Source organism: Schistocerca americana, chromosome 11 (assembly GCF_021461395.2).
Source record: "Schistocerca americana isolate TAMUIC-IGC-003095 chromosome 11, iqSchAmer2.1, whole genome shotgun sequence".
Classification (NCBI taxonomy): Eukaryota; Metazoa; Arthropoda; class Insecta; order Orthoptera; family Acrididae; genus Schistocerca; species Schistocerca americana.
In genome coordinates, this window is record NC_060129.1 from 145,129,815 (window position 1) to 145,157,635 (window position 27,821).

Genomic DNA, 27,821 nt, shown 5'->3' on the forward strand with positions numbered 1-27,821 from the left:
CAACGTATCATCGAAGTCTCACGTGACACCCTCGCAGCCGTTCACAAATCATTCGAATGGCGACTACAAATGTGCATTGCAGCAGACGGGAAACATTTTGAGCACATGCTTCAATAAAGTTTTGTATGATCTACAGTATGTATTTTGCATCTTTGTGTGTATTTGCTTCGTATTGTGATCAATAGTAAAATTTTCAAATAAAAAAAAAAATACGTACGAAATAATTGTGACCAATAAGGGCCTCCTCATTTACACTTGTATTTCTGTTACCTAAAATGTACAGGGTGTTTCAAAAATGACCGGTATATTTGAAACGGCAATAAAAACTAAGCGAGCAGCGATAGAAATACACCGTTTGTTGCAATATGCTTGGGACAACAGTACATTTTCAGGCAGACAAACTTTCGAAATTACAGTAGTTACAGTTTTCAACAACAGATGGCGCTGCGGTCTGGGAAACTCAATAGTACGATATTTTCCACATATCCACCATGCGTAGCAATAATATGGCGTAGTCTCTGAATGAAATTACCCGAAACCTTTGACAACGTGTCTGGCGGAATGGCTTCACATGCAGATGAGATGTACTGCTTCAGCTGTTCAATTGTTTCTGGATTCTGGCGGTACACCTGGTCTTTCAAGTGTCCCCACAGAAAGAAGTCACAGGGGTTCATGTCTGGCGAATAGGGAGGCCAATCCACGCCGCCTCCTGTATGTTTCGGATAGCCCAAAGCAATCACACGATCATCGAAATACTCATTCAGGAAATTAAAGACGTCGGCCGTGCGATGTGGCCAGGCACCATCTTGCATAAACCACGAGGTGTTCGCAGTGTCGTCTAAGGCAGTTTGTACCGCCACAAATTCACGAAGAATGTCCAGATAGCGTGATGCAGTAATCGTTTTGAATCTGAAAAATGGGCCAATGATTCCTTTGGAAGAAATGGCGGCCCAAACAAGTACTTTTTGAGGATGCAGGGACGATGGGACTGCAACATGGGGCTTTTCGGTTCCCCATATGCGCCAGTTCTGTTTATTGACGAAGCTGTCCAGGTAAAAATAAGCTTCGTCAGTAAATCAAATGCTGCCCACATGCATATCGCCGTCATCAATCCTGTGCACTATATCGTTAGCACTATCTCGTGCAGCAATGGTAGCGGCGCTGAGGGGTTGCCGCATTTGAATTTTGTACGGATAGAGGTGTAAACTCTGGCGCACGAGACGATACGTGGACGTTGGCGTCATTTGGACCGCAGCTCCAACACGGCGAACGGAAACCCGAGGCCGCTGTCAGATCACCTGCTGCACTAGCTGCGCGTTGCCCTCTGTGGTTGCCGTACGCGGTCGCCATACCTTTCCGGCACGTTCATCCGTCACGTTCCCAGTCCGTTGAAATTTTTCAAACAGATCCTTTATTGTATCGCTTTTCGGTCCTTTGGTTACATTAAACCTCCGTTGAAAACTTTGTCTTGTTGCAACAACACTGTGTTCTAGGCGGTGGAATTCCAACACCAGAAAAATCCTCTGTTCTAAGGAATAAACCATGTTGTCTACAGCACACTTGCACGTTGTGAACAGCACACGCTTACAGCAGAGAGACAACGTACAGAATGGCGCATCCACAGACTGCGTTGTCTTCTATATCTTTCACATCACTTGCAGCGCCATCTGTTGTTGAAAATTGTAACTACTGTAATTTCGAAAGTTTGTCCGCCTGAAAATGTATTGTTGTCCAAAGCATATTGCAACAAACGGTGTATTTCTATCGCTGCTCGTTTAGTTTTTATTGCCGTTTCAAATATACCGGTCATTTTTGAAACACCCTGTACTAACATCTTGTAGTATTTAAATACTGTATGTTGTCTACTATCTTGGTATCACAGTTGTAATATTTGTATTACTATTGTCGGGTAAATGGGCGGGTTTGTGTAAGGACGGACACGCGACGTTTACCATGTACTCTACACAACAGGAGAGGTCGCATTGGACAACGCCGCTTCGAAGGACGAACACGATACGAGAACACATATGTGTCTGAAAAACTATTCGCCTAAATATTATGATACACACATATTTGAAACCGTCTTTTTAAGCCCATCATGTTACGTTAAAACTTAACATAGGGTTCCATTTAAGGAAACCAAAGATGGCCTCATATCTCTTTAATAGAAAATAGCACAAACATGAAATGTGATGTATTCAAGTAGCCTGTGTGCCTGCAACTCTCCGTCCAAACGGCATCTCTGTATCTATTACGGTTGGGGAAATACAAGGGGTGTTATGATAGAGCTGCCTCACCCTCTCTAAATGAAATCTTCAGTAGCCATGGATATGTTATATGGTGAAAGGAAAAGTACCATGTACAGTCAGTAAGGACATTGGCTTATAAAAGCTGCATTACAAATAATGCGATACAACTTTACAGTAGTTTTCTATATATGATAAAAATTATTTCGTCATTTTCACTTTCTAGTGACACTCTAAGGCCATTGTTACTTGGTCACTGTTCTTACTCATTAGCAGAATCCCTGAAACGCGTGAATTGCAAAACTTGAAAGAAAAGAATGTGAAAACATGGCACTGGAAGTAGTGCAAGCTGTCCTGTAGATTAAGCCAATTGAGCAAGCAGTAAAGGAAACCAAAAAAAACTTTGGAGTACGTATAAAAATCCATGGAGAAGAAATAATAACTTGAGGTTCGCCGATGACATTGTAATTATGTCACAGACAGCAAAGGTCTTGGAAGAGCAGTTGAACAGAATGGATAGTGTCTTGAAAGGAGAATATAAGATGAATATCAACAAAAGCAAAACGAGGACAATGGTTCAAATGGCTCTGAGCACTATGGGACTTAATATCTATGGTCATCAGTCCCCTAGAACTTAGAACTACTTAAACCTAACTAACCTAAGGACATCACACAACACCCAGTCATCACGAGGCAGAGAAAATCCCTGAACCCGCCGGGAATCGAACCCGGGAACCCGGACGAGGATAATGGAATGTAGTCGAATTAAGTAGGGTGATGTTGAGGGAATTAGATTAGGAAATGAGACACTTACAGTAGTAAAGGAGTTTTGCTATTTGGGGAGCAAAATAACTGATGATGGTCGAAGTAGAGAGGATATAAAATGTAGACTGGCAATGGCAAGGAAAGCGTTTCTGAAGAAGAGTAATTTCTTAACGTCGAGTATAGATTTAAGTGTCAGGAAGTCTTTTCTGAAAGTATTTCTATGGAGTGTAGCTATGTATGGCAGAGATACGTGGACGATAAATAATTTAGTCAAGAAGAGAATAGAAGCTTTCGAAATGTGGTGCTACAGAAGAATGATGAAGATTAGATGGGTAGATCACACAACTAATGAGGAGGTATTGAGTAGGATTGGGTAGAAAAGAAGTTTGTGGCACAATTTGACTAGAAGGAAGGATCGGTTGGTAGGGCAGGTTCTGAGACATCAAGGGATCACCAATTTAGTATTGGAGGGCAGTGTGGAAGGTAAAAATCGTAGAGGGAGACCAAGAGATGAATACACTAAGCAGATTCAGAAGGATGTAGGTTGCAGTAGGTACTGCGAGATGAAGAAGCTTGCACAGGATAGAGTAGCATGGAGAGCTGCATCAAACCAGTCTCAGAACTGAAGACCACAACAACAACAATTTGAGATATTTATCCATGCCAAAAAACGGACAAATAAAAGCGATAAGGTCTATGTCTGCTTACAGTCAGAAGAATAAGGTTTGTTTAAATAGGGTAAAGCCATTCCTGATATTTATATCCAGCTATTTATAATTTCTGACTCACGAATGTGCGAACGTCTACGACAAAGTATATTGTGCGCTAAGACCATCTCCAACCTCCATTGTAGACAGCCCGGGGAGGAAGTGTTGCTGTTGCCGGCGCTAACTGACCGCTATCTGCAGCGAGGAAAGCCACTGATGCGCTGTGTCGCAAATATTAACAAGGTGAGATCGACTTTTTGAAACCGAATACGGTGATGTAGGTTAAGATCTCAAGTATCACACACTTCAGCCATTTACCCTAGTGGACTCTCGTTTGCGAGTAACTGACAAAAAAAAAAAAAGTGGGGGTTTTGTGTGACCCTGAAGAGCGTGAAAAAAAGTTGTTTATTGCAGTTGCATTGCGTGGTATAGGGGACAGAACATGTGTTATGGCTTCGAATCTTATCAGTTTTTTTTTGCTTTTTGCTTTCAAATCTTCGTCCAAATTACTTTGATCATTCTTTTTATTCATTCAACTGGGTTAAATGTAATTTTTTACTTTTGTTCCTTTGTCACATACCTTATATCACCATATGAGCTTTTTTTATTTCTTTCGTTTTTTCTTTATATCATAATTTTTCCAGTCGAAATTTTTGTGAATATGAAATAAATTATGTTTATCTATTACAATATTCAATTATTGAAAATTCCGATCTATCAATTAAAACCAAAAGACGAAATCATCTACTTATATTTGTGCAATGGGGTCAAAAATGGAACCTTATGTGCATTTTTTCTTTCACAGTAATCGTCATACAAACATTTGAAACATAACCTGAGTACTTGTTGCACTGTGGGCAAAATCACGCAGATGAAAATCTAAATGAAAGACGGGTTTATAAGTAAAACGAAATTTAAGTAATATGAGAAATAGATATAATGAACACAATAATGTGGACGAAAAAAGTGGCTGATAAAACTAAACAAATTAAATCAAAATCAATGCATAAAATTAATTAAAAAAGCATGAACAAAGATTTCAAGTGGAGAAAGTGTGATAGGTAGAAAAATGAGAGCAAATTAAGAAGTTGATATTATGATGAGAATTATGTGAGCAAGGAATGGGTTTAAAAATCGCATATAAATCAATCAATTGAATAAAAAAAATGATCGAAGTAATTTCGATGAAGATTAAAAATAAAAATTAATTGTGCCTTTAATGAATATCAAGCCCATAACCTCCTGCATGTGAAGCTGTTATCCTATGCAGTATACCACAAACAGAGTATGGAATACAACTCTTTTAACACAAAACTCCAACTTTGTTTCGTCAATTAGACTCAAACGTAGGCCCACCAGGGTGAATGGCTGCTGTGTGTGACACCGGGGACCTTAACCTACGTCACCATACAGATAGTTTCAAAAATCGATTGCACCACTGGAAACTGTCATTGTAAGCAACCAGACACCTTGATTGAAATGTTGGGGGCTGGTTGCACACTTTATATTACCTAACTGAAACAATTACAAACGATACACTACGATTATGAGCTGTGGAAGTCAGAATTTCTGTTACCTACTAATTTCAAAAGAAGTTGCTGATACTGTGTGGGGTCCTATATGCCACCACTCTCCAATGCAATGTCCTACAATTAGAAAAGCTGTTCTCAGAACCAAAAAGCCTTTTAGATAATTAAGAAAACAATGGTATGGCTGGAAAAAGTCATTCACTTAAATTAACAAAATTGGCTATAATGTTTCTGTGACGTATATCTGTCAGGGAGTTGACGGTATTTTCTGAGGCTCTTATCAATGCTTGAAGAATCTCCAATTGTTCTGAAATATTTAGAACATTACCCTTTTTCTCCTAGTGGAGTACTTGAAGATTGGTGGCAACGTCAGAGGCTGTGTGTCTTGTCTCCTGCAAGTGAGAACTCAACGCTGACTTTGTACTAGAATTAGCAGTATGCTCCCTAAATCTCGCATGGAAACTTCTGCCCGATTGTCCTGTGTATTTTGAATGGCAGATGTCACAAGAAATACTGTACACCCCCTGAAACTTTAAATAACTCCCTTTTTGATTCCTCTCTGTGTCTATATTTTTGGCCATTATTATTATTATTAGGGTAAAGCGGACAGGTGTTGTACCCTTTGCAGCTAGCTGTTTGCCAGTTTTCTTGAATATGTTTCCATACTGAGGAAACCTATGGTGATTAGTATATTTAACAAATTTAGTTTGCGAAACCTGTCGTGTTCTCCAATAAACAATTCTAACAGTCGCAGCTGTCTTGTTTACTCAAATCATGAAATATTTCGGTCGTATTTGGCCTACATATAAAGTAGTGTGTCCAAATAACAAAGAGTCGAGGGGCATGAAAGGGAAAGAGTTGTTGAGAAGCGAATGAGACAGGATTGTAGCCTATTCCCGATGTTATTCAATCTAGATACTGAACAGGCAGTAAAGAAGACCAAAGAAAAGTTTGGAGTAGGAATTAAAGCTCAGGGAAAATAAATAAAAACTTTGAGGATTGCTGATGTCATAATTCTGTCAGAGACAGCAAAAGACTTGGAAGAGCAGTCTAACGGGATGGACAATATCTTGAGAGTGAAACTAACTCTTTATTTTTTTTTAAATTAAACCCTGACCTGCAGAATTTTTCCTGACAAAGACAACTCAGACTTAACCTATTAATTCACTATCCGCAATTTACAAGTCCAACGTACGTACAACAATTAGAGCCCATGTTCGTCTGCGAAAATGGACTCGATAAGCAACCTGAAGTATCAGTATTCAGACTCTAACCTGCATAACACGGTGTGCGTGTTGTATGAGTGTCAGATTGACTGTCATTTAAGCCCTCAACAGCTCGTTACATGAAAAACTTAGTATTAACATTTGGATAAGCTATCTGACTGCGTATTTGAATAATAATTTACAAGTGATAGATAATCTGGCTTGTGAAACGGAATTTGCTGGATTAGAGCACATGACATGTTTTGGCTCTACGTTTTCCACTCACCTCTTTAGATGACTGCCTTTATCCATGTGGTTTACAGAAATTCGCAGCAGCATGCAGCAGCAGCGGCTAAGGCTTATTGTTACTAAGAATGACCTTAATAAAAAGGAGTTTGCTTCGGTCCTGTAACCTACTAAATAACTTGTAAGAAGCGATTTCATAAATTAAGTCTATTTAAAAACTTCAGAAATCACCATGACCAAGAATAGTTTGACAAGTATTAATAATGGCGAGATGCCTGACAATGACTTTATAAGTATCAATAATGGCTGATTACCAGACTAACCCTTAACTCGCGAGGTCACTTTTCTGTAATGTAAACCATGAGGTTAGGTTGTAACCTCCCCACAAAATAAAAAAATAATATAAATAATATTAACGTTTAGTGAAACTTCAAAACAGAAAAATTCCTAAACCTCTCAACAGTAAAAAATATAATTATGTCGTTCACATTCAGTATAACCTACCAACAGGAAAATTGCGTAACCTATCAATAATAAAATGTGACTAATCTCTCAATAATAAAAAAATGTGCCTCACTTATAACATTTCAATAATTGACTGTGAATTTAACCTGGTGAATTTTGGACGTCAGCAGTGCTGCGTCATGGCCCTGAAAGATCATTCTGAATAAAAAAGAGAAAATTCTTACCTCAATGAAGTCGCCGGATAACGCATATATATCTGCTCTTACAATAAATTTTGTGGCACAGCCCAGTGCAATGCTGGCCGATAGATTTGTCATTTATGAAAGGAACAACTGGTTTTTATTTGCAATAATCGGGATGACCAAGGATTGGAGGAATTAGTAAATTCTTTAAATTGAAATGAATGATTGTCAAAAATTACTTTTTATGAGAAAGATTATTATCAAGAGACTTTTTAAAAACATTTACATGGGACTTGAGATAACAATACTACAAATGCGCGAGGCTGCTTTTACCTTATACTACAACGCTGAGGCTCCGCCATCGCTGCACACGACCGGCCCAGCCAACACGATACACCAGACTGCTCGCCAGCAACTACTTACTGCTACTGCTACACAGTTCCTACTGCAGTCAACACTGCTCTTTGGTCTCAGATTCTCTTATAGTTTACATATCGCAGGCAGCGCGTGAGCAATCCATTGAAATTACATCTGCTCAAGTGCGCCAGCAACAAATTCCTTAATCATGGACCTCTTACAAGGTCTCTCGGACCCCCATGTTTAAACCGAGATTTAAGAATTAAATCATTTGAAATTTTAATTTATGCCATATACCATTCATTTTTACAGTCTTATTTAAGTATTGTTTGCATGCTTCTAGTTTATTTTATTGCACTAAACAAAGCCTGCACCATTTTACCATTTATCACATAAAAGCACAAAATTTTTTGCGGTTCTTTTAAATAGTACACATAAATAGACTGTTAGAGTACAGAATTTTATATTCCAAAAAACTATATACAATCTCTGTAGCAAATAAATTTCCAAATAAAACTAAATTTGCGCATAAAAATTCCAATAAATAGGTACAAAAAGAAAGTCTGTGAAACTGACATTCATTGCTGTCAGCTACATTTTTGTCACCACTCAGAACACATTCTATTTTAACAGACACTTTAAGAATTTCATTGAAGAAACAGACAGATCCGCATCACAACTTTGCTGAAGTTCTTCCTCCGAATGATACTCTTGTTCGATAGCAGAGCTGTGATCACTGGTTAATGTAAAACCGTCGTCTTTTTCGTTTATTCCTTGATCTATATCACTGACACCTTCCTCCATAGACCGACTAACAATTTCGTCAAACTCGGGAAAGTTAAAAGACAAATTTGTACGAACACATTTTCAGCTACAGCGTGGCGCACGAAATGTGTTACCATTTTGTTTTTGAATACACATTTTATTGTCAATACAATCTGAAAGGAACATATCCTACAATGAAGAGCTGTCCATGGAGATTTATTCTAACTGAGCAAATGCTCAATATGTCCACCATTTCGTTTTCTAACATCCTTCAAACGAATACTGAAGTTATTGATTACCCTACGGCACATGTCGTCCGTAATTTCACTGCAAGCTTGAAGAATAAGTCTTCTGAGCTCCATTAAATCACGTGGACATTTCGGGAAAATTTTTTCCTTTAGGTACCCCCAAAGAAAAAAGTCTCATGGATTGGGGTCTGAACTATTGGGGGGCCAATTTTGTCCGTCATTGAAGCGACCTGGAAACCTGAGTGAAATGATCCGCATGTCGAAAAGCTAGTGTAAAAACTCCAACACAGTGTTTGGAGCATGTGGCCTAGCTCCATCTTACATGAACCACTGCGTGTTGAAGGGCAAGGCAGTAGCAAGAAGCTGTGGAATGAAGCTATTGAGAAGCATGCTCAAATAACGCTCGCTGTTCACAGTTTCTTCAAAGAAAAAGGGTCCAATAAGTCCGTGACTGGAAATTGCTGCCCACGTTGTAATCTTCGGAGCACAATGTTGTCGTTCGTGAAGCACTTGTCGGTTTTCAGTGGCCCAAAAGCGTACATTTTCTTTGTTAACCACACCGTCTAAATGAAAATGCGCCTCGTCTGAAAACCAAACGTTGTTGAGAGTTTCTTCCCTGTCCTCCGCCCACTGAGCAAACAGTAGTCTCTGCTGCTTGTGTTCTTCAGTAAGCTTCTGTGCACAGGTCATCTTGTATGGGTACATATGGAGGTCACTTTTAAGAATGCGTTGAACGGAGCGTCTGCATATTCCCTGTTGCACTGCTGCCTTTCTATACGATTTCCCGGGTCTTCTCTGTACAGCGACTCGTAACGCTTCAGTATTCTCCGGCGAACAAACAGGCATAGGCCGAAGTCGCTTCGCTTCCAATACTGTTCCTTCCTGTACAAATTAATCGTACAACTGTGGATGGTCTTCTTGCAACGGACCCATCGTGTGTTAAACTGTTGTCGAAAACGCATCTGAGTCACAACGAGGCTTTTCGTTTCATGAAAAAGTATCACAACTGCCGATCGTTGCTGTGTCGTCAGTCTTCCATTGTCAGCCATTGCTGCTTACTAGTCTCCTAGCGGCAGTATCGTGAATTACACGTTATTTCGTAACTCATTTGTTTTTCCAAGCTCTGCTGGTACTGCTGTAGAGATTCCAGCGGGATATCTAATGTGCGTCGTAAATTGTGAAAGAAACAATTGGTAACACATTTCGTGCGCCAGCCTGTATACGGTACCGTACGGTACGTAGTTGACGAGGCGCGGTCTAGGAGACTCCAAGACCTAACAATAACACGTGTCAATAATAAACACAGAAGGCGGTAACACAACCGACAGCAAAACATCGTAGGCTTTGCAATTTAAGGAGGGTAGTAGGAGTATGGAAGCCTTCCACCGCAACTGGCCTCAGAGAGCGAGTTCGAAAATTTTCGCGCGGTCTGAGAGACCACACGTCGTAAGTTGAACGTTAACAAATAATTTCAGTTTCAAAGTTACATTCAGATTTAATAACCACAGCATATTTATGAATTAGATGTGGAGATTAATATTTATTATTACATTACTGGCCATTAAAATTGCTACACAAAGAAGAAATGCAGATGATAAACGGGTATTCATTGGACAAATATATTATACCAGAACTGACATGGAATTACATTTTCACGTAATATGGCTGCATAGTTCCTCAGAAATCAGTACCCAGAATCAACCAATTCTGGCCGTAATAACGGCCTCGATACGCCTGGGCATTGAGTCAAACAGAGCTTGGATGGTGTGAACAGGTACAGCTGCCCATGCAGCTTCAACGCGATACCACAGTTCATCAAGAGTAGTGACTGGCGTATTGTGACGAGCCAGTTGCTCGGCCACCAATGACCAGACGTTCTCAATTGGTGAGTGATCTGGAGAATGTGATGGCCAGGACAGCAGTCGTACATTTTCTGTATCCAGAAATGTCCGGTACAGAACCTGCAACATGCGGTCGTGCATTATCCTGCTGAAATGTAGGATTTCGCAGGGATCGAATGAAAGGTAGAGCCACGGGTCGTAACACATCTGAAATGTAACGTCCACTGTTCAAAGTGTCGTCAAAGCGAACAAGAGGTGACCGAGACTTGTAACCAATAGCGCCCCATACAATCACGCCGGTTGATACGCCAGTATGGCGATAACGAATACACGCTTCCAATGTACGTTCACCACGATGTCGCCAAAGGAGGATGCGACCATCGTGATGCTGTAAACAGAACCTGGATTCATCCGAAAAAAAAGACGTTTTGCCATTCGTGCACCCAGGTTCGTCGTCGAGGACACCATCGGAGGCGCCCCGGTCTGTGATGCCGTGTCAAGGATAACCGCAGCCACAGTCTCCGCGCTGATAGTCCGTGCTGCTGCAAACGTCGTCGAACTGTTAGTGCAGATGGTTTTTGTCTTGCAGACGTCCCCATCTGTTGACTCAGGGATCGAGACGTGGCTGCACGATCCGTTACAGCCATGCGGATAACATGCGTGTCATCTCGACTGCTAGTGATACGAGGCCGTTGGGATCCGGCACTGCATTCCGTATTACCCTCCTGAACCCACCTATTCTGCTAACAGTCGTTGGATCTCGAGCAACGCAAGCAGCAATGTCGCGATACGATAAACCGCAGTCGCGATAGGCTCCAATCCGACCTTTATCAAAGTCGTGATGGTACGCATTTCTCCTCCTTACACGAGGCATCACAACAACGTTCCACCAGGCAACGCCGGTCAACTGGTGTTTGTGTCTGAGAAATCTGTTGAAACTTTCCTCATGTCAGCACGTTGTAGGTGTCGCCACCGGCGCCAACCTTGTGTGAATGCTCTGAAAAGCTAATCATTTGCATATCACAGCAACTTCTTCCTGTCGGTTAAATTTCGCGTCTGTAGCACGTCATCTTCGTGGTGTAGCAATTTTAATGGCCAGTAGTCTATATTCTTTAACTGACAAGCAAAACGTGGGATAATCGCAAATTCGGACTAACGATCACGAGCCTAACCCTGCAATTGCTTTTGCGCTGTGCTTGCGACTTTTACCTTCAATTACATCCGCAAGCGTAGCTAAGGCATCTAAATCTCTCCTGGCCATATAAATGAAATCAGGCCTTGAGTGTGGTGAGATCTGCCATCACCGACGTGAGGGCAGCGTAACATGTCCTTTGTCTCCGAGCTCTCGACCAACACTACTGAAATTTTACTCTCGCAGACAGACCTCGTCTCACAACAATGCTTAGAATCCCGCTAACATGTTTCACCCTCACATTGTTGCTATCGACATGCGAGTGCTCATTTGTTTCCACAGAGAATCGCAAAATGTCACACAGCGCAAAGAATAGCCCTCAGTTTGCTACATTGTAATATTTAACCTTCACTCTTGCTCATAAATTAAGGATAATGCCGATACATGGTGAAAAAGCGCTCTGGTGAGCGGTTTGCGGGTTCAAATCACCTCGGGGTGTGACCACGCGGTGCTTTTAACCTGCGGTCGTCGCACAGTGGTGCACGCAGCAGTCCACAAACGCAGAGGTGTGTTGGTGCGTGGCAGAGTACGGCGCAGAGCGAGTAAGTTGGTTGGTTTTGGGGAAGGAGACCAGACAGCGAGGTCATCGGTCTCATCGGATTAGGGAAGGATGGGGAAGGAAGTCGGCCGTGCCCTTTGAATGAAACCATCCCGGCATTTGCCTGGGGCGATTTAGGTAAATCACGGAAAACCTAAATCAGGATGGCCGGACGCGGGATTGAACCGTCGTCCTCCGGAATGCGAGTCCAGTGTCTAACCACTGCGCCACCTCGCTCGGTAGCGAGTAAGTGTGCAGACGTTTTCAGACGTGCTAATGGTGTTGAAAATGGCTCACAGGACACATATTGATGACGTTATGAGGGGTAGTGTACTACGGCGACTGGAGGCTGGTCAAACACAGCAGGTCGTAGCACGGGCCCTCCGTGTGCCTCAAAGTGCGATCTCAAGATTATGGCAACGATTCCAGCAGACAGGAAACGTGTCCAGGCGCTACAGTACGGGACGTCCACAGTGTACAACGCCACAAGAAGACCGATATCTCGCCATCAGTGACCGCAGACTGCCACGGAGTACTGCCAGGTAGCCTCGCTCGGCACCTTACCGCAGCCACTGGAACAGTTGTCTCTAAACACACAGTCTACAGACGACTGAACAGACACGGTTTATTCACCCGGAGACCTGCAAGGTGCATTCCACTGACCCCTGGTCGTAGGAGAGCCCGTAAAGCCTAGTGTCAAGAACACAGTACACGGTCATTGGAGCAGTGGTCCCAGGTTATGTTCACGGACGAGTCCAGGTATAGTCTGAACAGTGATTCTCGCTGGGTTTTCATCTGGCGTGAACCAGGAACCAGATACCGACCCCTTAATGTCCTTGAAAGGGACCTGTATGGAGGTCGTGGTTTGATGGTGTGGGGTGGGGTGGGATTATGATAGGGGCACGTACACCCCTGCATGTCTTTGACAGAGGAACTGTAACAGGTCAGGTGTAACGGGACGTCGTTTTGCACGGTATGTCCGCCTTTTCAGGGGTGCAGTGGGTCCCACCTTCCTCCTGATGGAGGCCCCACCGAGCTGCCATCGTGGAGGAGTACCTTGAAACAGAAGATATCAGTGGCCATTCTGTTCTCCAGACCTAACCCCATGGAGCACGTCTGGGATGCTCTTGATCGACGTATCGCTGTACGTCTTCAAACACCTACGACACTTCAGGAGCTCCGACAGGCGCTGGTGTAAGAATGGAAGGCTATACCCCCAGCAGCTGCTCGACCACCTGATCCCGAGTATGCGAACCCGTTGTGCGGCCTGTGTACGTGTGCATGGTAATCATATCCCATACTGATGTCGGGGTACATGCGCAAGAAACAGTGGCGTTTTGTAGCACATGTGTTTCGGTGCGGTTTTCTCGACTTATCACCAATATCGTGGACTTACAGACATGTGTCATGTATGTTCCCTACGTGCCTCTGCTATTAGCGCCAGTTTTGTGTAGTGCCACGTTGTGTGGCACCACATTCTGCAATTATCCTTAACTTATGAGCATGAGTGTACGTAAGGGAGAGTTCTGACACATCCACTATAGTCTTCTCGAGAAATTTTGGATCAATCGGTATATACACAGAGAAAACCAGATGACTGAGCTCCAACAAGATGACTGAATCCAATACTGACATTAAGCACTTTCCAAACAGAATAATAGACTGGAATATGACAGCTGACTGTATGAAGTTTTTAGTCAAAAAGAGCCAAATGCGATGAACGTGATGTAGAATGTATGAGCGGCGATCAAGTGTCAAAGATGGTACAAGCTGGTAGCTTTATTCCTGTAGGAGGCAGTCTATAGTCGGTAAATGCAGTCTCTACTTTGGTAGACAGAACTGTTTCCTAAATGCCACTCCTTGAATTTAGAATTTATTCCATAACATTTGGCGTCTAATGCTCAAGGGCATCTCCTGTGCTTCGCACTGCCGCTCCAGGCTACTCTAAATTCCCCCCTGGGTCAACGGAAGCGTCCGATACTACCCGTCTGCTTTGACCCATGACATAAGGGTGTTGTGGTGTGTGACGTCATTACGACGCGGAGTTCATGAGTTGGTTGTGTTTGTAGACGTCGTTTCGTTGTGTTTTTTGTGTATTGCATGTGTTTTAATTTACGTAGGAATGTTTGACTTTTGAATTTTTGAGTTGTTGTGGTTTTGGTTTTGTTCTTCGTAGTTGTAAGTGGTGGTTTTTTCGTATCAATAGATATTGTTGAAGTTTATAGGTCAAGGGAAATGGCAGATTGTAATTTTCGTGCCGGCCTGTGTGGCCGAGCGGTTCTAGGCGCTTCTGTCTGGAATCGCGCGACCTCTACGGTCGCAGGTTCGAATCCTGCCTCGGACGTGGACGTGTGTGGTGTCCTTAGCTTAGTTAGGTTTAAGTAGTTCTACGTTCTAGGCGACTAATGACCTCACATGTTAAGTCCCGTAGTGCTCAGAGCCATTTGAACCATTTTTGAACCAATTTTAGTAATTTTATTGGTGTTCTGGTATAGCCAGCTGTGGTCAAGGGAAATGTCTGATTCCAATTATCGTAGTTTGTGCTGTAGGCGTCGGTGTTTTGGCATCGTCAGCTGCGGTTGACCTATATAGGTCAAGGGAAGTGTCTGATTCCTGAAGATTTTGTAATTTTTGTTTGACATTTTTGTGTTTTGGGATCGTGGTGTGTCTTTTTTTACTGTTATATTTAGCTTGTCCCCTCCCTAAAACCCCAATTTCCTGCGGCTGCCCCGACTGTTCGATTGTATTTTTGGAGGGAGATGTTATTTTCTTATTTGTATGTATTTTCGTGTTTGTTGCTGTGTGTATGTAGTGACATCATAGGCGCCATATTGGAGACGCTTAGAATAGCTATTACCGCCGTATTGATGACGTCATGGGTCAATGCAGACGGGTGGAATCGTACACTTCGGTAATCCCCTCCCCCTTACATGTGAACAGAATTGCTGAGGCTCTCCGTCGCCTGAAATAGCACCTCAGCGTCGAGAGCAGTAAAGCACCTGGGTTTCAGGCTGGATCACCCATTTACGTTCGATACTGAGGTGGTGTCGGCAGCTCGTGGTCTTGCGGTATCGTTCTCGCTTCCTGCGCACTGGATCCCAGGTTCGATTCCCGGCGGGGTCGGGGATTTTCCATGCCTTGAGATGACTGGGTGTTGTGTCGTCTTCATCATCATCATTCATCCCCATTACAATCGGAGGAAGGCAATGGCAAACCATCTCCGTTAGGACCTTGTCTAGTCGGCGGTGCAGGTCTCCCACGTCGCCCCCTACACTCCTCGGAGTGTGGGACCTCATCATCTCATGGCTGAGGTGTGCGGCGCGGCACGTTACTTTTTACCGCCCTGCCACTGTCCAGCAATGTTCATTTGTCTAGCTAAAACCTGTAGTAGAAAATACTACACCACCACTGCCTATTGCAGGTCGCAACATACATAGAGTTGTCCAGTGAACGGGATGTGGCTAGCTACTGAAATAAAAGTTTTAAGTTGGCAATGTAAATTTTTCAGGTGTATTTTTACGATAAAGATCACAGTTAATACTGCCAAGTCCGTACTAAGTGGCAATACAATGTAAAGCTCCCACGCACACCACAATCACACACGTAACCAGTTTATGGTATTTACACCCGTAACTGAAGTTGATAGAGTTCACCGGATCGTTTGGTTATGAAAATGCTCGCTCAAATGCTGTGCATTCTGCTGTACACGTAATACCTGTTCGAGTCTTAGATCGCACAACACGCCACGCGATTTCAACTTACAGTCAAAAGCAATAATTTTTGATATTCCGTCCGAAATTCCACACGATTTCCGCTATACCGTTCACTTAAATACACTTTGTACTACTTCGCAAACTCGTAATTAGCATTTTTCCGCGATTTTACAGTACTTTCGTCGGAGCTGCTTTCAATGAGATGTTACTAGTTCGAACCCTCAGCCCCGACCCCCATAGATCACACCAAAGGCTTTGTTCCCAGCATAGACTGGCGCGAGCCTGCATTTTCCTGATTGGCTGATATCACAAACAGCAAATCAGGCTGCAGTATTATCCCGCGGAAACCCGCGCTTTACTTCAATGACCAATGATAGTAAAACATTTCTTTCTATGGCAATTGCTAAATAAATAAATTTAGAAAAGTATCAAATATAAAATTACTCCTCCTGAAATTACCGGTTAATTTGTGTTCTACTCACGATTTATTAGTACCATAAACTGACTGCACAGTTAATTATAGTAAATCCGCAGTATAGTTTAACTGGTACTTCGTGAATAAACAAAACAATTGTCATTTACTTCTGTTCTTCTGAACTCATACAACACTCACACTGGTAATTACTGTCTGCAGCTCGTGGTCTCGCGGTAGCGTTCTCGCTTCCCGAGCACGGGGTCCCGGGTTCGATTCCCGGCGTGGTCAGGGATTTTCTCTGCCTTGTGATGACTGGGTGTTGTGTGTTGTCCTTAGGTTAGTTAGGTTTAAGTAGTTCTAAGTTCTAAGGGACTGATGACCATAGCTGTAAAGTCCCATAGTTCTCAGAGCCATTTGAACCATTTTTTTGCTAATTACTACACATACACACCTGGAAATGGAAAAAAGAACACATTGACACCGGTGTGTCAGACCCACCATACTTGCTCCGGACACTGCGAGAGGGCTGTACAAGCAATGATCACACACACGGCACAGCGGATACACCAGGAACCGCGGTGTTGGCCGTCGAATGGCGCTAGCTGCGCAGCATTTGTGCACCGCCGCCGTCAGTGTCAGCCAGTTTGCCATGGCATACGGAGCTCCATCGCAGTCTTTAACACTGGTAGCATGCCGCGACAGCGTGGACGTGAACCGTATGTGCAGTTGACGGACTTTGAGCGAGGGCGTATAGTGGGCATGCGGGAGGCCGGGTGGACGTACCGCCGAATTGCTCAACACGTGGGGCGTGAGGTCTCCACAGTACATCGATGTTGTCGCCAGTGGTCGGCGGAAGGTGCACGTGCCCGTCGACCTGGGACCGGACCGCAGCGACGCACGGATGCACGCCAAGACCGTAGGATCCCACGCAGTGCCGTAGGGGACCGCACCGCCACTTCCCAGCAAATTAGGGACACTGTTGCTCCTGGGGTATCGGCGAGGACCATTCGCAACCGTCTCCATGAAGCTGGGCTACGGTCCCGCACACCGTTAGGCCGTCTTCCGCTCACGCCCCAACATCGTGCAGCCCGCCTCCAGCGGTGTCGCGACAGGCGTGAATGGAGGGACGAATGGAGACGTGTCGTCTTCAGCGATGAGAGTCGCTTCTGCCTTGGTGCCAATGATGGTCGTATGCGTGTTTGGCGCCGTGCAGGTGAGCGCCACAATCAGGACTGCATACGACCGAGGCACACAGGGCCAACACCCGGCATCATAGTGAGGGGAGCGATCTCCTACACTGGCCGTACACCACTGGTGATCGTCGAGGGGACGCTGAATAGTGCACGGTACATCCAAACCGTCATCGAACCCATCGTTCTACCATTCCTAGACCGGCAAGGGAACTTGCTGTTCCAACAGGACAATGCACGTCCGCATGTATCCCGTGCCACCCAACGTGCTCTAGAAGGTGTAAGTCAACTACCCTGGCCAGCAAGATCTCCGGATCTGTCCCCCATTGAGCATGTTTGGGACTGGATGAAGCGTCGTCTCACGCGGTCTGCACGTCCAGCACGAACGCTGGTCCAACTGAGGCGCCAGAATGAAATGGCATGGCAAGCCGTTCCACAGGACTACATCCAGCATCTCTACGATCGTCTCCATGGGAGAATAGCAGCCTGCATTGCTGCGAAAGGTGGATATACACTGTACTAGTGCCGACATTGTGCATGCTCTGTTGCCTGTGTCTATGTGCCTGTGGTTCTGTCAGTGTGATCATGTGATGTATCTGACCCCAGGAATGTGTCAATAAAGTTTCCCCTTCCTGGGACAATGAATTCACGGTGTTCTTATTTCAATTTCCAGGAGTGTATAAAACAATTATAATTATGCAAATACATTAAATATTAGTCAAACATAACTTTACACCATTCTTTTGACTACAACTGCTAGCACTGTCCGTCAACTGCTGACCTCTGCCGCCTACTGGTACAAGTACGTGCGGCTCTGTAACTCAGGTCCATGTCAGCTGGTGACATCTGTCGATGCCTCATGCCTATAACGATATCGTCCTAACAAGTGACAGGAGCGATGCGAAGGCGCTACGCCTCCACAGGTGCTAGTCCAGAATATGGAGAGCCTCGGCAAATCTATTCGTGTGTAAGCGGGAATTTTGAGAAGACTGGATTGGCTTTGAGAATTTGGGTTGAGGTGGGACGCTTGCCAGGCTAATCCGTGCAAAGACCGTCGGTGGGCGTCCACCGCACTGTCGTACACTCACCACCCTGCTCCGTTCTCGTGCCCGCAGCGTGCGGCGGCATGGACAACATGTGCACGGTGTACGACCTCAACAACCGGGACTCCACGGGCGCCGCCAAGATCGTGCGCGAGCTGGCGGGCTACGAGGGCTTCCTGTCCTCCTGCCGCTTCATCGACGACCAGACGCTCATCACCGGCTCCGGCGACATGAAGATGTGAGTACTGCCAGGGGCTCCGGCCCATCTACCTGCCAGTGTACACCCGTTACCAGCTACTGCCACCTGAAGACCTTAGTATTAGACTGATGCACAACTTCCTAGCTTTCTTCCATAAGTTTAACAAACACAGTAGCTACACGTAACAGAGCCTTTATGCACAGGGTGGTCTCATCCGTGTTTGGAGACATCGCAGTGAACGCTCTTTGGAAGAGTGTATTCGTCATTGCCATACTGGCGTATCACCCGGCGTGATGGTATGGGATGCCATCGGTTACACGCCTCGGTCACCTCTTGTTCGCATTGACGGCACTTTGAACAGTGGTCGTTACATTTCAGATGTGTAACGACCCTTCGTTCGATCCCTGTGAAACCCTACATTTCAGCCGGATAATGCACGACCGCACGTTGCAGGTCCTGTACAGGCCTTTCTGGATACAGAAAATGTTCGGCTGCTGCCCTGGCCAGCACATTCTCCAGATCTCTCACCAATTGAAAACGTCTGGTCAATGGTGGCCGAGCAACTGGCTCGTCACAATACGCCAGTCACTACTCTTGATGAACTGTGGTATCGTGTTGAAGCTGCACGGGCAGCTGTAACTGTACACGCCATCCGAGCTCTGTCTGACTCAATGCCCAGGCGTATCAAGGCCGTTATTACGGCCAGAGGTGGTTGTTCTGTGTACTGATTTCTCAGGATCTGTGCACCCAAATTGCGTGAAAATGTAGTCACATGTCAGTTGTAGTATAATAATCTGTCCAGTGAGTACCCGTTTATCATCTGCATTTCTTCTTAGCGTAGCAATTTCAATAGCAGTACTATATATATATCAAAATTTGGAAGCACTCGGTGAAGAACTATGTATATGCCATATGGCGCTCCAGTAGATATAATAACACGGCCGTATTGGAAAGTAACGTTGTATCAGAATTTGAAAGCAATCCGTGAAGAACTTTCAGAGATATACGATTTTAAACAAATGAGCGTTCACATTTTTATTTACGTAGATGAACAGAACTGGACACTATCCAACTTTGGATTTTGCACTCTAAAAATTGTGTGTGAGTGCTCCTCTAGTCACACGGCAAACGTCCAAGCGATAGTCAAATTCGTTCCATACCTTATGTAACGACATCCTGTCAGGCGGTCCTCACAGCAGCATTTATGCGTTCTCTGAGCTGTTCCCAGTGTTCATGACAGTAGGGGTAAGTAAACACGGTCCTCTCTGCACTCTTAAAGGGAAAAGTCAGGAGGTGTTCGGTCAGGTGACTTGAGGTCCAAGGGAACATCATCTTCATCACTACGCCGAATCCAGCGATGCGAAAGTTCATCGTATAGGTAGCGACGATCATAGGTGCTGCAATGTGGTGGTGCACCGTCCTGTTGGAAGGTGAAATTCTCGGAATCAGCAGCCTTTTGTGGAAAAAATCACAAGAGCAACACATCTAGGAAAGGGGTACCCATCTCAGAGATCTCTCTTTGAAGAAAAACGGCCTATGTAGCTTCGTCTGTGCCACTGGGGAGGAAGCATTAACTTTGGGCGAATCTCTAACATTCTGTGTGGTGTCTGTTTGTTCTGCACTCCTGGAAATTGAAATAAGAACACCGTGAATTCATTGTCCCAGGAAGGGGAAACTTTATTGACACATTCCTGGGGTCAGATACATCACATGATCACACTGACAGAACCACAGGCACATAGACACAGGCAACAGAGCATGCACAATGTCGGCATTAGTACAGTGTATATCCACCTTTCGCAGCAATGCAGGCTGCAATTCTCCCATGGAGACGATCGTAGAGATGCTGGATGTAGTCCTGTGGAACGGCTTGCCATGCCATTTCCACCTGGCGCCTCAGTTGGACCAGCGTTCGTGCTGGACGTGCAGACCGCGTGAGACGACGCTTCATCCAGTCCCAAACATGCTCAATGGGGGACAGATCCGGAGATCTTGCTGGCCAGGGTAGTTGACTTACACCTTCTAGAGCACGTTGGGTGGCACGGGATACATGCGGACGTGCATTGTCCTGTTGGAACAGCAAGTTCCCTTGCCGGTCTAGGAATGGTAGAACGATGGGTTCGATGACGGTTTGGATGTACCGTGCACTATTCAGTGTCCCCTCAACGAACACCAGTGGTGTACGGCCAGTGTAGGAGATCACTCCCCACACCACGATGCCGGGTGTTGGCCCTGTGTGCCTCGGTCGTATGCAGTCCTGATTGTGGCGCTCACCTGCACGGCGCCAAACACGCATACGACCATCGTTGGCACCAAGGCAGAAGCGACTCTCATCGCTGAAGACGACACGTCTCCATTCGTCCCTCCATTCACGCCTGTCGCGACATCACTGGAGGCGGGCTGCACGATGTTGGGGCGTGAGCGGAAGACGGCCTAACGGTGTGCGGGACCGTAGCCCAGCTTCATGGAGACGGTTGCGAATGGTCCTCGCCGATACCCCAGGAGCAACAGTGTCCCTAATTTGCTGGGAAGTGGCGGTGCGGTCCCCTACGGCACTGCGTAGGATCCTACGGTCTTGGCGTGCATCCGTGCGTCGCTGCAGTCCGGTCCCAGGACGACGGGCACGTGCACCTTCCGCCGACCACTGGCGACAACATCGATGTACTGTGGAGACCTCACGACCCACGTGTTGAGCAATTCGGCGGTACGTCCACCCGGCCTCCCGCATGCCCACTATACGCCCTCGCTCAAAGTCCGTCAACTGCACATACGGTTCACGTCCACGCTGTCGCGGCATGCTACCAGTGTTAAAGACTGCGATGGAGCTCCGTATGCCACGGCAAACTGGCTGACACTGACGGCGGCGGTGCACAAATGCTGCGCAGCTAGCGCCATTCGACGGCCAACACCGCGGTTCCTGGTGTGTCCGCTGTGCCGTGCGTGTGATCATTGCTTGTACAGCCCTCTCGCAGTGTCCGGAGCAAGTATGGTGGGTCTGATACACCGGTGTCAATGTGTTCTTTTTTCCATTTCCAGGAGTGTATATCGTGCCTACCTACCACTTTCGCGCAACGACGCTCTGAACGTGTTTTTTAGGGAATTGACTAATTTGAACCTGGGACCTGTTGCTGGTAAGGAGACGCCAGACCACACATGACATGTAGAGTTCAGAAGAGTTCAATGAGACTAGCGATGATATAACCAAATAATTAATGATTTCAGCATCAGCTCCACTGCACTCCCTGTAAAAGAATCTTAATACTAACTAAATTTAGTGGAAGGGGTTCAAGGCTTTCCTATTTTTAGTTAGTTGGTAAAATAACGTCGAAAAAGCAGTTAAGTTTACCATTGGAAATTTTATTCTACTCACAAAACATTGTTTATAAATTGCACTATTGATAAAAGGAAATGTTTTTATACAGGATGCTAAAAACCAACTGCTTTCAACAAAAATGTGAACGAATATTCCCTGAATGGGTTTCCTAGTTCTACAATGGATCGAAGGATGACCTATGCTGGCCGAGCGGTTCTGGCGCTACAGTCTGGAACCGCGCGACCGCGCCGGTCGCAGGTTCGAATCCTGCCTCGGGCATGGATGTGTGTGTTGTTCTTAGGTTAGTTAGGTTTAAGTAGTTCTAAGTTCTAGGGGACTTATGACCTCAGCAGTTGAGTCCCATAGTGCTCAGAGCCATTTGAACCTATGCCATGTCACATCTATAATCTAGGTTTAAATTGAGTTTCACAAAAGAGAAAACTATCAAAATGGTCTACAGTGACCCTCAATTATCTTTAATTACTTATCTAACTTGTCGTAAATTACAGTGGCTGATGTGGCTTCTCAATAAGTATATAACAGAAAAATCATCGCTTTTCAGATTTTTACTTCAAGTGGCAAATGTGAACACAATGAGCTTTAATTGACGATCGACACTAGTATTACGCAAAAAGGGGGTGTAACAGATGAGACTTCTGCAGTTCTGAGTGAAGCTTTATGCGCTGTTATGCGGCATCGCGTGCGTTCATTACCTTGTCGGTGTTCGTCAGGGGGCGGCGGACAGCACATCTCCGCTCACCTCATCGTCTCGGAAGCAACCCTCTCCTAACTTCTCCTTACTACAATTTACCGAAGTTGGTTTTAAAAAAAAACTATCTGGCTGTGTTTTCATCTGACCAATCAGGGTCTCAATGTTAACCTTAAGCTCCGCCTACAAAAATTCTGTCTGTCCAATAAGAAACGTTATACTTTTCGTGGTGGGGCAATGTTATTAAAGTTTGCAACGTAACAGAGACGCGAAAAAGTCTCACGCTAAAACTTGCAGCTGGTGTGGTCCTTTTAGTGTTATCGTAAGATCTATACTGTTCTTCTGGAGGTCTCTAGCTTTTAACATGGGCTGGGGGTGGTCCTAGCGGTTAGTTGGCGACGTAGGTGTCCGTCCCTTATCGTAGGGCCTTCCAGCTTAACACGGTTCTGCTCTCGGCTTCTGTTCTCGTTTCTCCCCTCGGAACTGCGTCTGTCTCACGGTGGGAAGGTATGACACGCATTTAGGCATTCTTGTGTTAGTCTGTGGTATTCCATTTGCTCACTCGTTACTCGTATTACTTTGGTTAATTTAATGTCACGATTTATTCGGAGCTATGTGACATACTACTGGATTTGCTTATCATGTCAGGGTTTTCATGGAAGGTGTTGGATTTGCCTGACACCTTACAAGTCTCGTTCACGCGTCGCGATTTCATGAGGATTTCCAAAGCCCCATACTCCCACATTGTGGCGATTATCCTTTCCAGATAAATGGAAAGTTGCTTCGTCGCTGAATATCAGCTTGTGAGGCGTAATGTTCATCCTCAAGTCATTCCTGCATTGTGATGCAAAAATTGAAGGCGCCGAGCATAATCTTCCGGTTTTAATTGTTGCAAGAGACGTTACGGTTTGAAATGGAACCACCGTCTCAAAATCAACGCTGTAGCTTGCACGGACCATTGATTTTTTGGACTGCATATGAAACTTTCCCCCACCCTCTCCACGGTTGCATAGGTCACAATTGGTCGACCGGTTCTTTTCTGTTTAAAGAGAAAATTCCAGCCGAACAGGTTTTGGAGGGCCCAACGGTACCGACCGGCCGCCGTGTCATCCTCAGCCCACAGGCGTCACTGGATGCGGATATGGAGGGGCATGTGGTCAGCACACCGCTCTCCCGGCAGTATGTCAGTTTACGAGACCGGAGCCGCTACTTCTCAATCAAGTAGCTCCTCAGTTTGCCTCACAAGGGCTGAGTGCAGCCCACTTGCCAACAACGCTCGGCAGACCGGATGGTCACCCATCCAAGCCCGACAGCGCTTAACTTCGGTGATCTAACGAGAACCGGTGTTACCACTGTGGCAAGGCCGTTAGCCTTAAAGAGATAGCTAGTATCCCACATTGTCGTCACCAATGTACAGTGCTCTTTTTACATGGGGATTCTCTTCCAATTCACGCTGCACTGTTGTAAGTTGTAGCAGATAACCACTCCACATACTCCAATACACAAAAACTATTTTCTCGCTTTCTCACCATTCTGTCTAGGCATTGCAAAATGGCTCTGAGCACTATGGGACTTAACTTCTGAGGTCATAAGTCCCATAGAACTTAGAACTACTTAAACCTAACCAACCTAAGGACATCACACACATCCATGCCCGAGGCAGGATTCGAACCTGCGACCGTAGCGGCCGCGCAGTTCTAGACTGTAGCACCTAGAACCGCACGGCCACTCCGGCCGGCCAAGGCATTGCACTTGTAACTCCAGATGGTGGGCATAATGCAAGTCGGTCAGTGCCCAGTTGTATTCGTGCATCAGTCGTATCTCTACATGTTGTTGTTATGGTTTTCAGTCCTGAGACTGGTTTGATGCAGCTCTCCATGCTACTCTATCCTGTGCAAGCTTCTTCATCTCCCAGTACCTACTGCAACCTACATCCTTCTGAATCTGCTTGGTGTATTCATCTCTTGGTCTTCCTCTATGATTTTTACCCTCCACGCTGCCCTCCAATACGAAATGGGTGATCCCTTGATGCCTCAGAACATGTCCTACCAATCGATCCCTTCTTCTAGTCAAGGTGTGCCACAAACTTCTCTTCTCCCCAATCCTATTCAATACCTCCTCATTAGTTACGTGATCTACCCATCTAATCCTCTGTAGCACCACATTTCGAAAGCTTCTATTCTCTTCTTATCCAAACTATTTATCGTCCACGTTTCACTTCCATACAGGGCTACACTCCATACAAACACTTGCAGAAACGCCTTCCTGACACTTAAATCTAAACTCGATGTTAACAAATTTCTCTTCTTCAGAAACGCTTTCCTTGCCATTGCCAGTCTACATTTTATATCATCTCTACTTCGACCATCATCAGTTATTTTGCTCCCCAAATAGCAAAACTCATTTACTACTTTAAGTGTCTCATTTCCTTCTGTAATACCCTCAGCATCACCCAACTTAATTCGACTACATTGCATTATCCTCGTTTTGCTTTTGTTGATGTTCATCTTATATCCTCCCTTCAAGACACTATCCATTCCGTTCAACCGCTCTTCCAAGTCCTTTGCTGTGTCTCTCTTCGGGTTTGCTGCCGGATCCTAAAATCAACTTGACTCGATATTTCGGCGATCCAACTGGTCGCCTTCTTCAGGAAAATGTGCTTCTGCTGATGAGTCCCGCTGAGAACTGACGCCAGGCTGCAAATCGACGTCCTATATAGGCCACCGTTCAGACAGGGAGGTGGCGCCGCCCTTAGTGGAACACTGCTGGCGACGATATATCGCGCTCAGGGCCGCACCGAGGAACGTTCAGTTTTGATGCGAGATAATACAGGATTCCGAAGACGGCAAGAGCTGACAAGTGCGAGAATTATCGCACAATCAGCTTAACAGCTCATGCATCGAAGCTGCTTATAAGAATAATATACGAGGTGCGGCTAGAAAAAACCGGACTGATGCTGGTAAAAACATTTATTTACAATTATTTACAATGTCATGTTATCTCCTTCAATGTACTCTCCTCCTCGGTCTCTACACCGCTCCATGCGAATTTTCCACTGTTCATAGCAATGCTGCAGATCATTTTCGGTAAGTCCATACATTACTTCCGTCGCTTTTTCTTTTACTGCTTCAACAGTCTCAAGTCTAGTTCCTTTCAAAGCTGACTTGACTTTAGGGAAAAGAAAAAAGTCACAGGGGGCCAAATCAGGTGAGTACGGTGGATGATCTAAGATGGGAATGTTGTGTTTTGCCAAAAACGTCTTCACTGACAACGCACTGTGAGCTGGGGCATTGTCTTGGTGAAGGATCCATGACTTTTTTCTCCACAAATCGTTCCGTTTTCTCCGTACTCGCTCACGTAGGGTAGCCAGGGCGCTAATGTAGTAATGCTGATTCACTGTTTGTCCCTCTGGTACCCAATCAATGTGCACAATCCCTTTGATGTAAAAAAAAAAACAATCATCATTGCCTTGAATTTCGATTTTGACATTCGTGGTTTTTTTTGTCGTGGAGAACCAGGAGTTTTCCAATGCATCGATTGGCGTTTAGTTTCGGGGTCGTAAGTAAAAAACCACGATTCATCGCAAGTAATAACATTTTGTAAGAAGGGGTGGGATCACTTTCAATGTTTTCCAGGATGTCAGAACAAATCATTCTTCGGCGTTCCTTCTGTTCAATTGTGAGACACTTTGGGACCATTTTTGAACACACTTTGTTCATGTTGAAACTTTCATGAAGAATCTGCCTAACACTTTCCTTGTCAACTCCTGTTAACTCAGACACTGCTCTGATTGTTAAACGGCGATCTTGTCGAACAAGTTTACCGATTTTTTCAATGTTTGCATCAGTTTTTGCTGACAATGGTCTGCCAGTGCGAGTGTCATCACTGGTGTCTTCGCGGCCATCTTTAAATCGTTTAAACCACTCAAACACTTGTGTTCGCGATAAACAATCATCGCCGTAGACTTGTTGTAACATTACAAACGTTTCACTTGCAGATTTTCCTAGTTTGAAACAAAATTTGATGTTAACACGCTGTTCTTTCTGTACACTCAACATTTTCCGACGCACAGACAAAACGTCAACTACTTAAAACAGACGCCACGGGCAGACTGAGTGCAGGAGGCAGATGAAACTCGAGCAGTAGGCGGAGCGAGAGTCACGTGACAGGCCACGCGACTTTCAGCCTTATTGCATTCGTTTTATTGTTTCACCAGTACTAGTCCGGTTTTTTTCTAGCCACACCTCGTACAGAATGGAAAAGAAAATTGAGATTGCGCTAGGTGACGATCAGTTTGGCTTCAGGAAAAGTAAAGGGACGAGAGAGGCAATTCTGACGTTACGGCTAATAATGGAAGCAAGGCTAAAGAAAAATCAAGACACTTTCATAGGATTTGTCGACCTGGAAAAAGCGTTCGACAATATAAAATGGTGCAAGCTGTTCGAGATTCTGAAAAAAGTAGGGGTAAGCTATAGGGAGAGACGGGTCATATACAATATGTACAACAACCAATAGGAAATAATAAGAGTGGACGATCAAGAACGAAGTGCTCGTATTAAGAAGGGTGTAAGACAAGGCTGTAGCCTTTCGCCCCTACTCTTCAATCTGTACATCGAGGAAGCAATGATGGAAATAAAAGAATGGTTCAGGAGTGGAATTTAAATACACGGTGGAAGGATATCAATGATACGATTCGCTGATGACATTGCTATCCTGACTGAAAGTGAAGAAGAATTAAATGATCTGCTGAACAATGAACAGTCTAATGAGTACACAGTATGGTTTGAGAATAAATCGGAGAAAGACGACGCTAATGAGAAGTAGTAGAAATGAGAACAGCGAGAAACTTAACATCAGGATTGATGGTGACAAAGTCAATGAAGTTAAGGAATTCTGCTACGTAGGCAGTAAAATAACCAATGACGGACGGAGCAAGGACGACATCAAAAGTAG

At 44.9% G+C, this 27,821-nt stretch overlaps 1 protein-coding gene across 1 annotated transcript in view; it reads left to right on the top strand.

Moving 5' to 3' along the window:
* LOC124553889 (guanine nucleotide-binding protein subunit beta-2) overlaps positions 1-27,821 on the top strand; it is a 163,856-nt gene that overhangs the window by 93,343 nt on the left and 42,692 nt on the right. Inside the window, exon 5 of the mRNA XM_047127905.1 lies at positions 18,720-18,885. Coding sequence (XP_046983861.1) covers positions 18,720-18,885 — 166 coding nt within the window. The remainder of the gene's footprint in view (positions 1-18,719; positions 18,886-27,821) is intronic.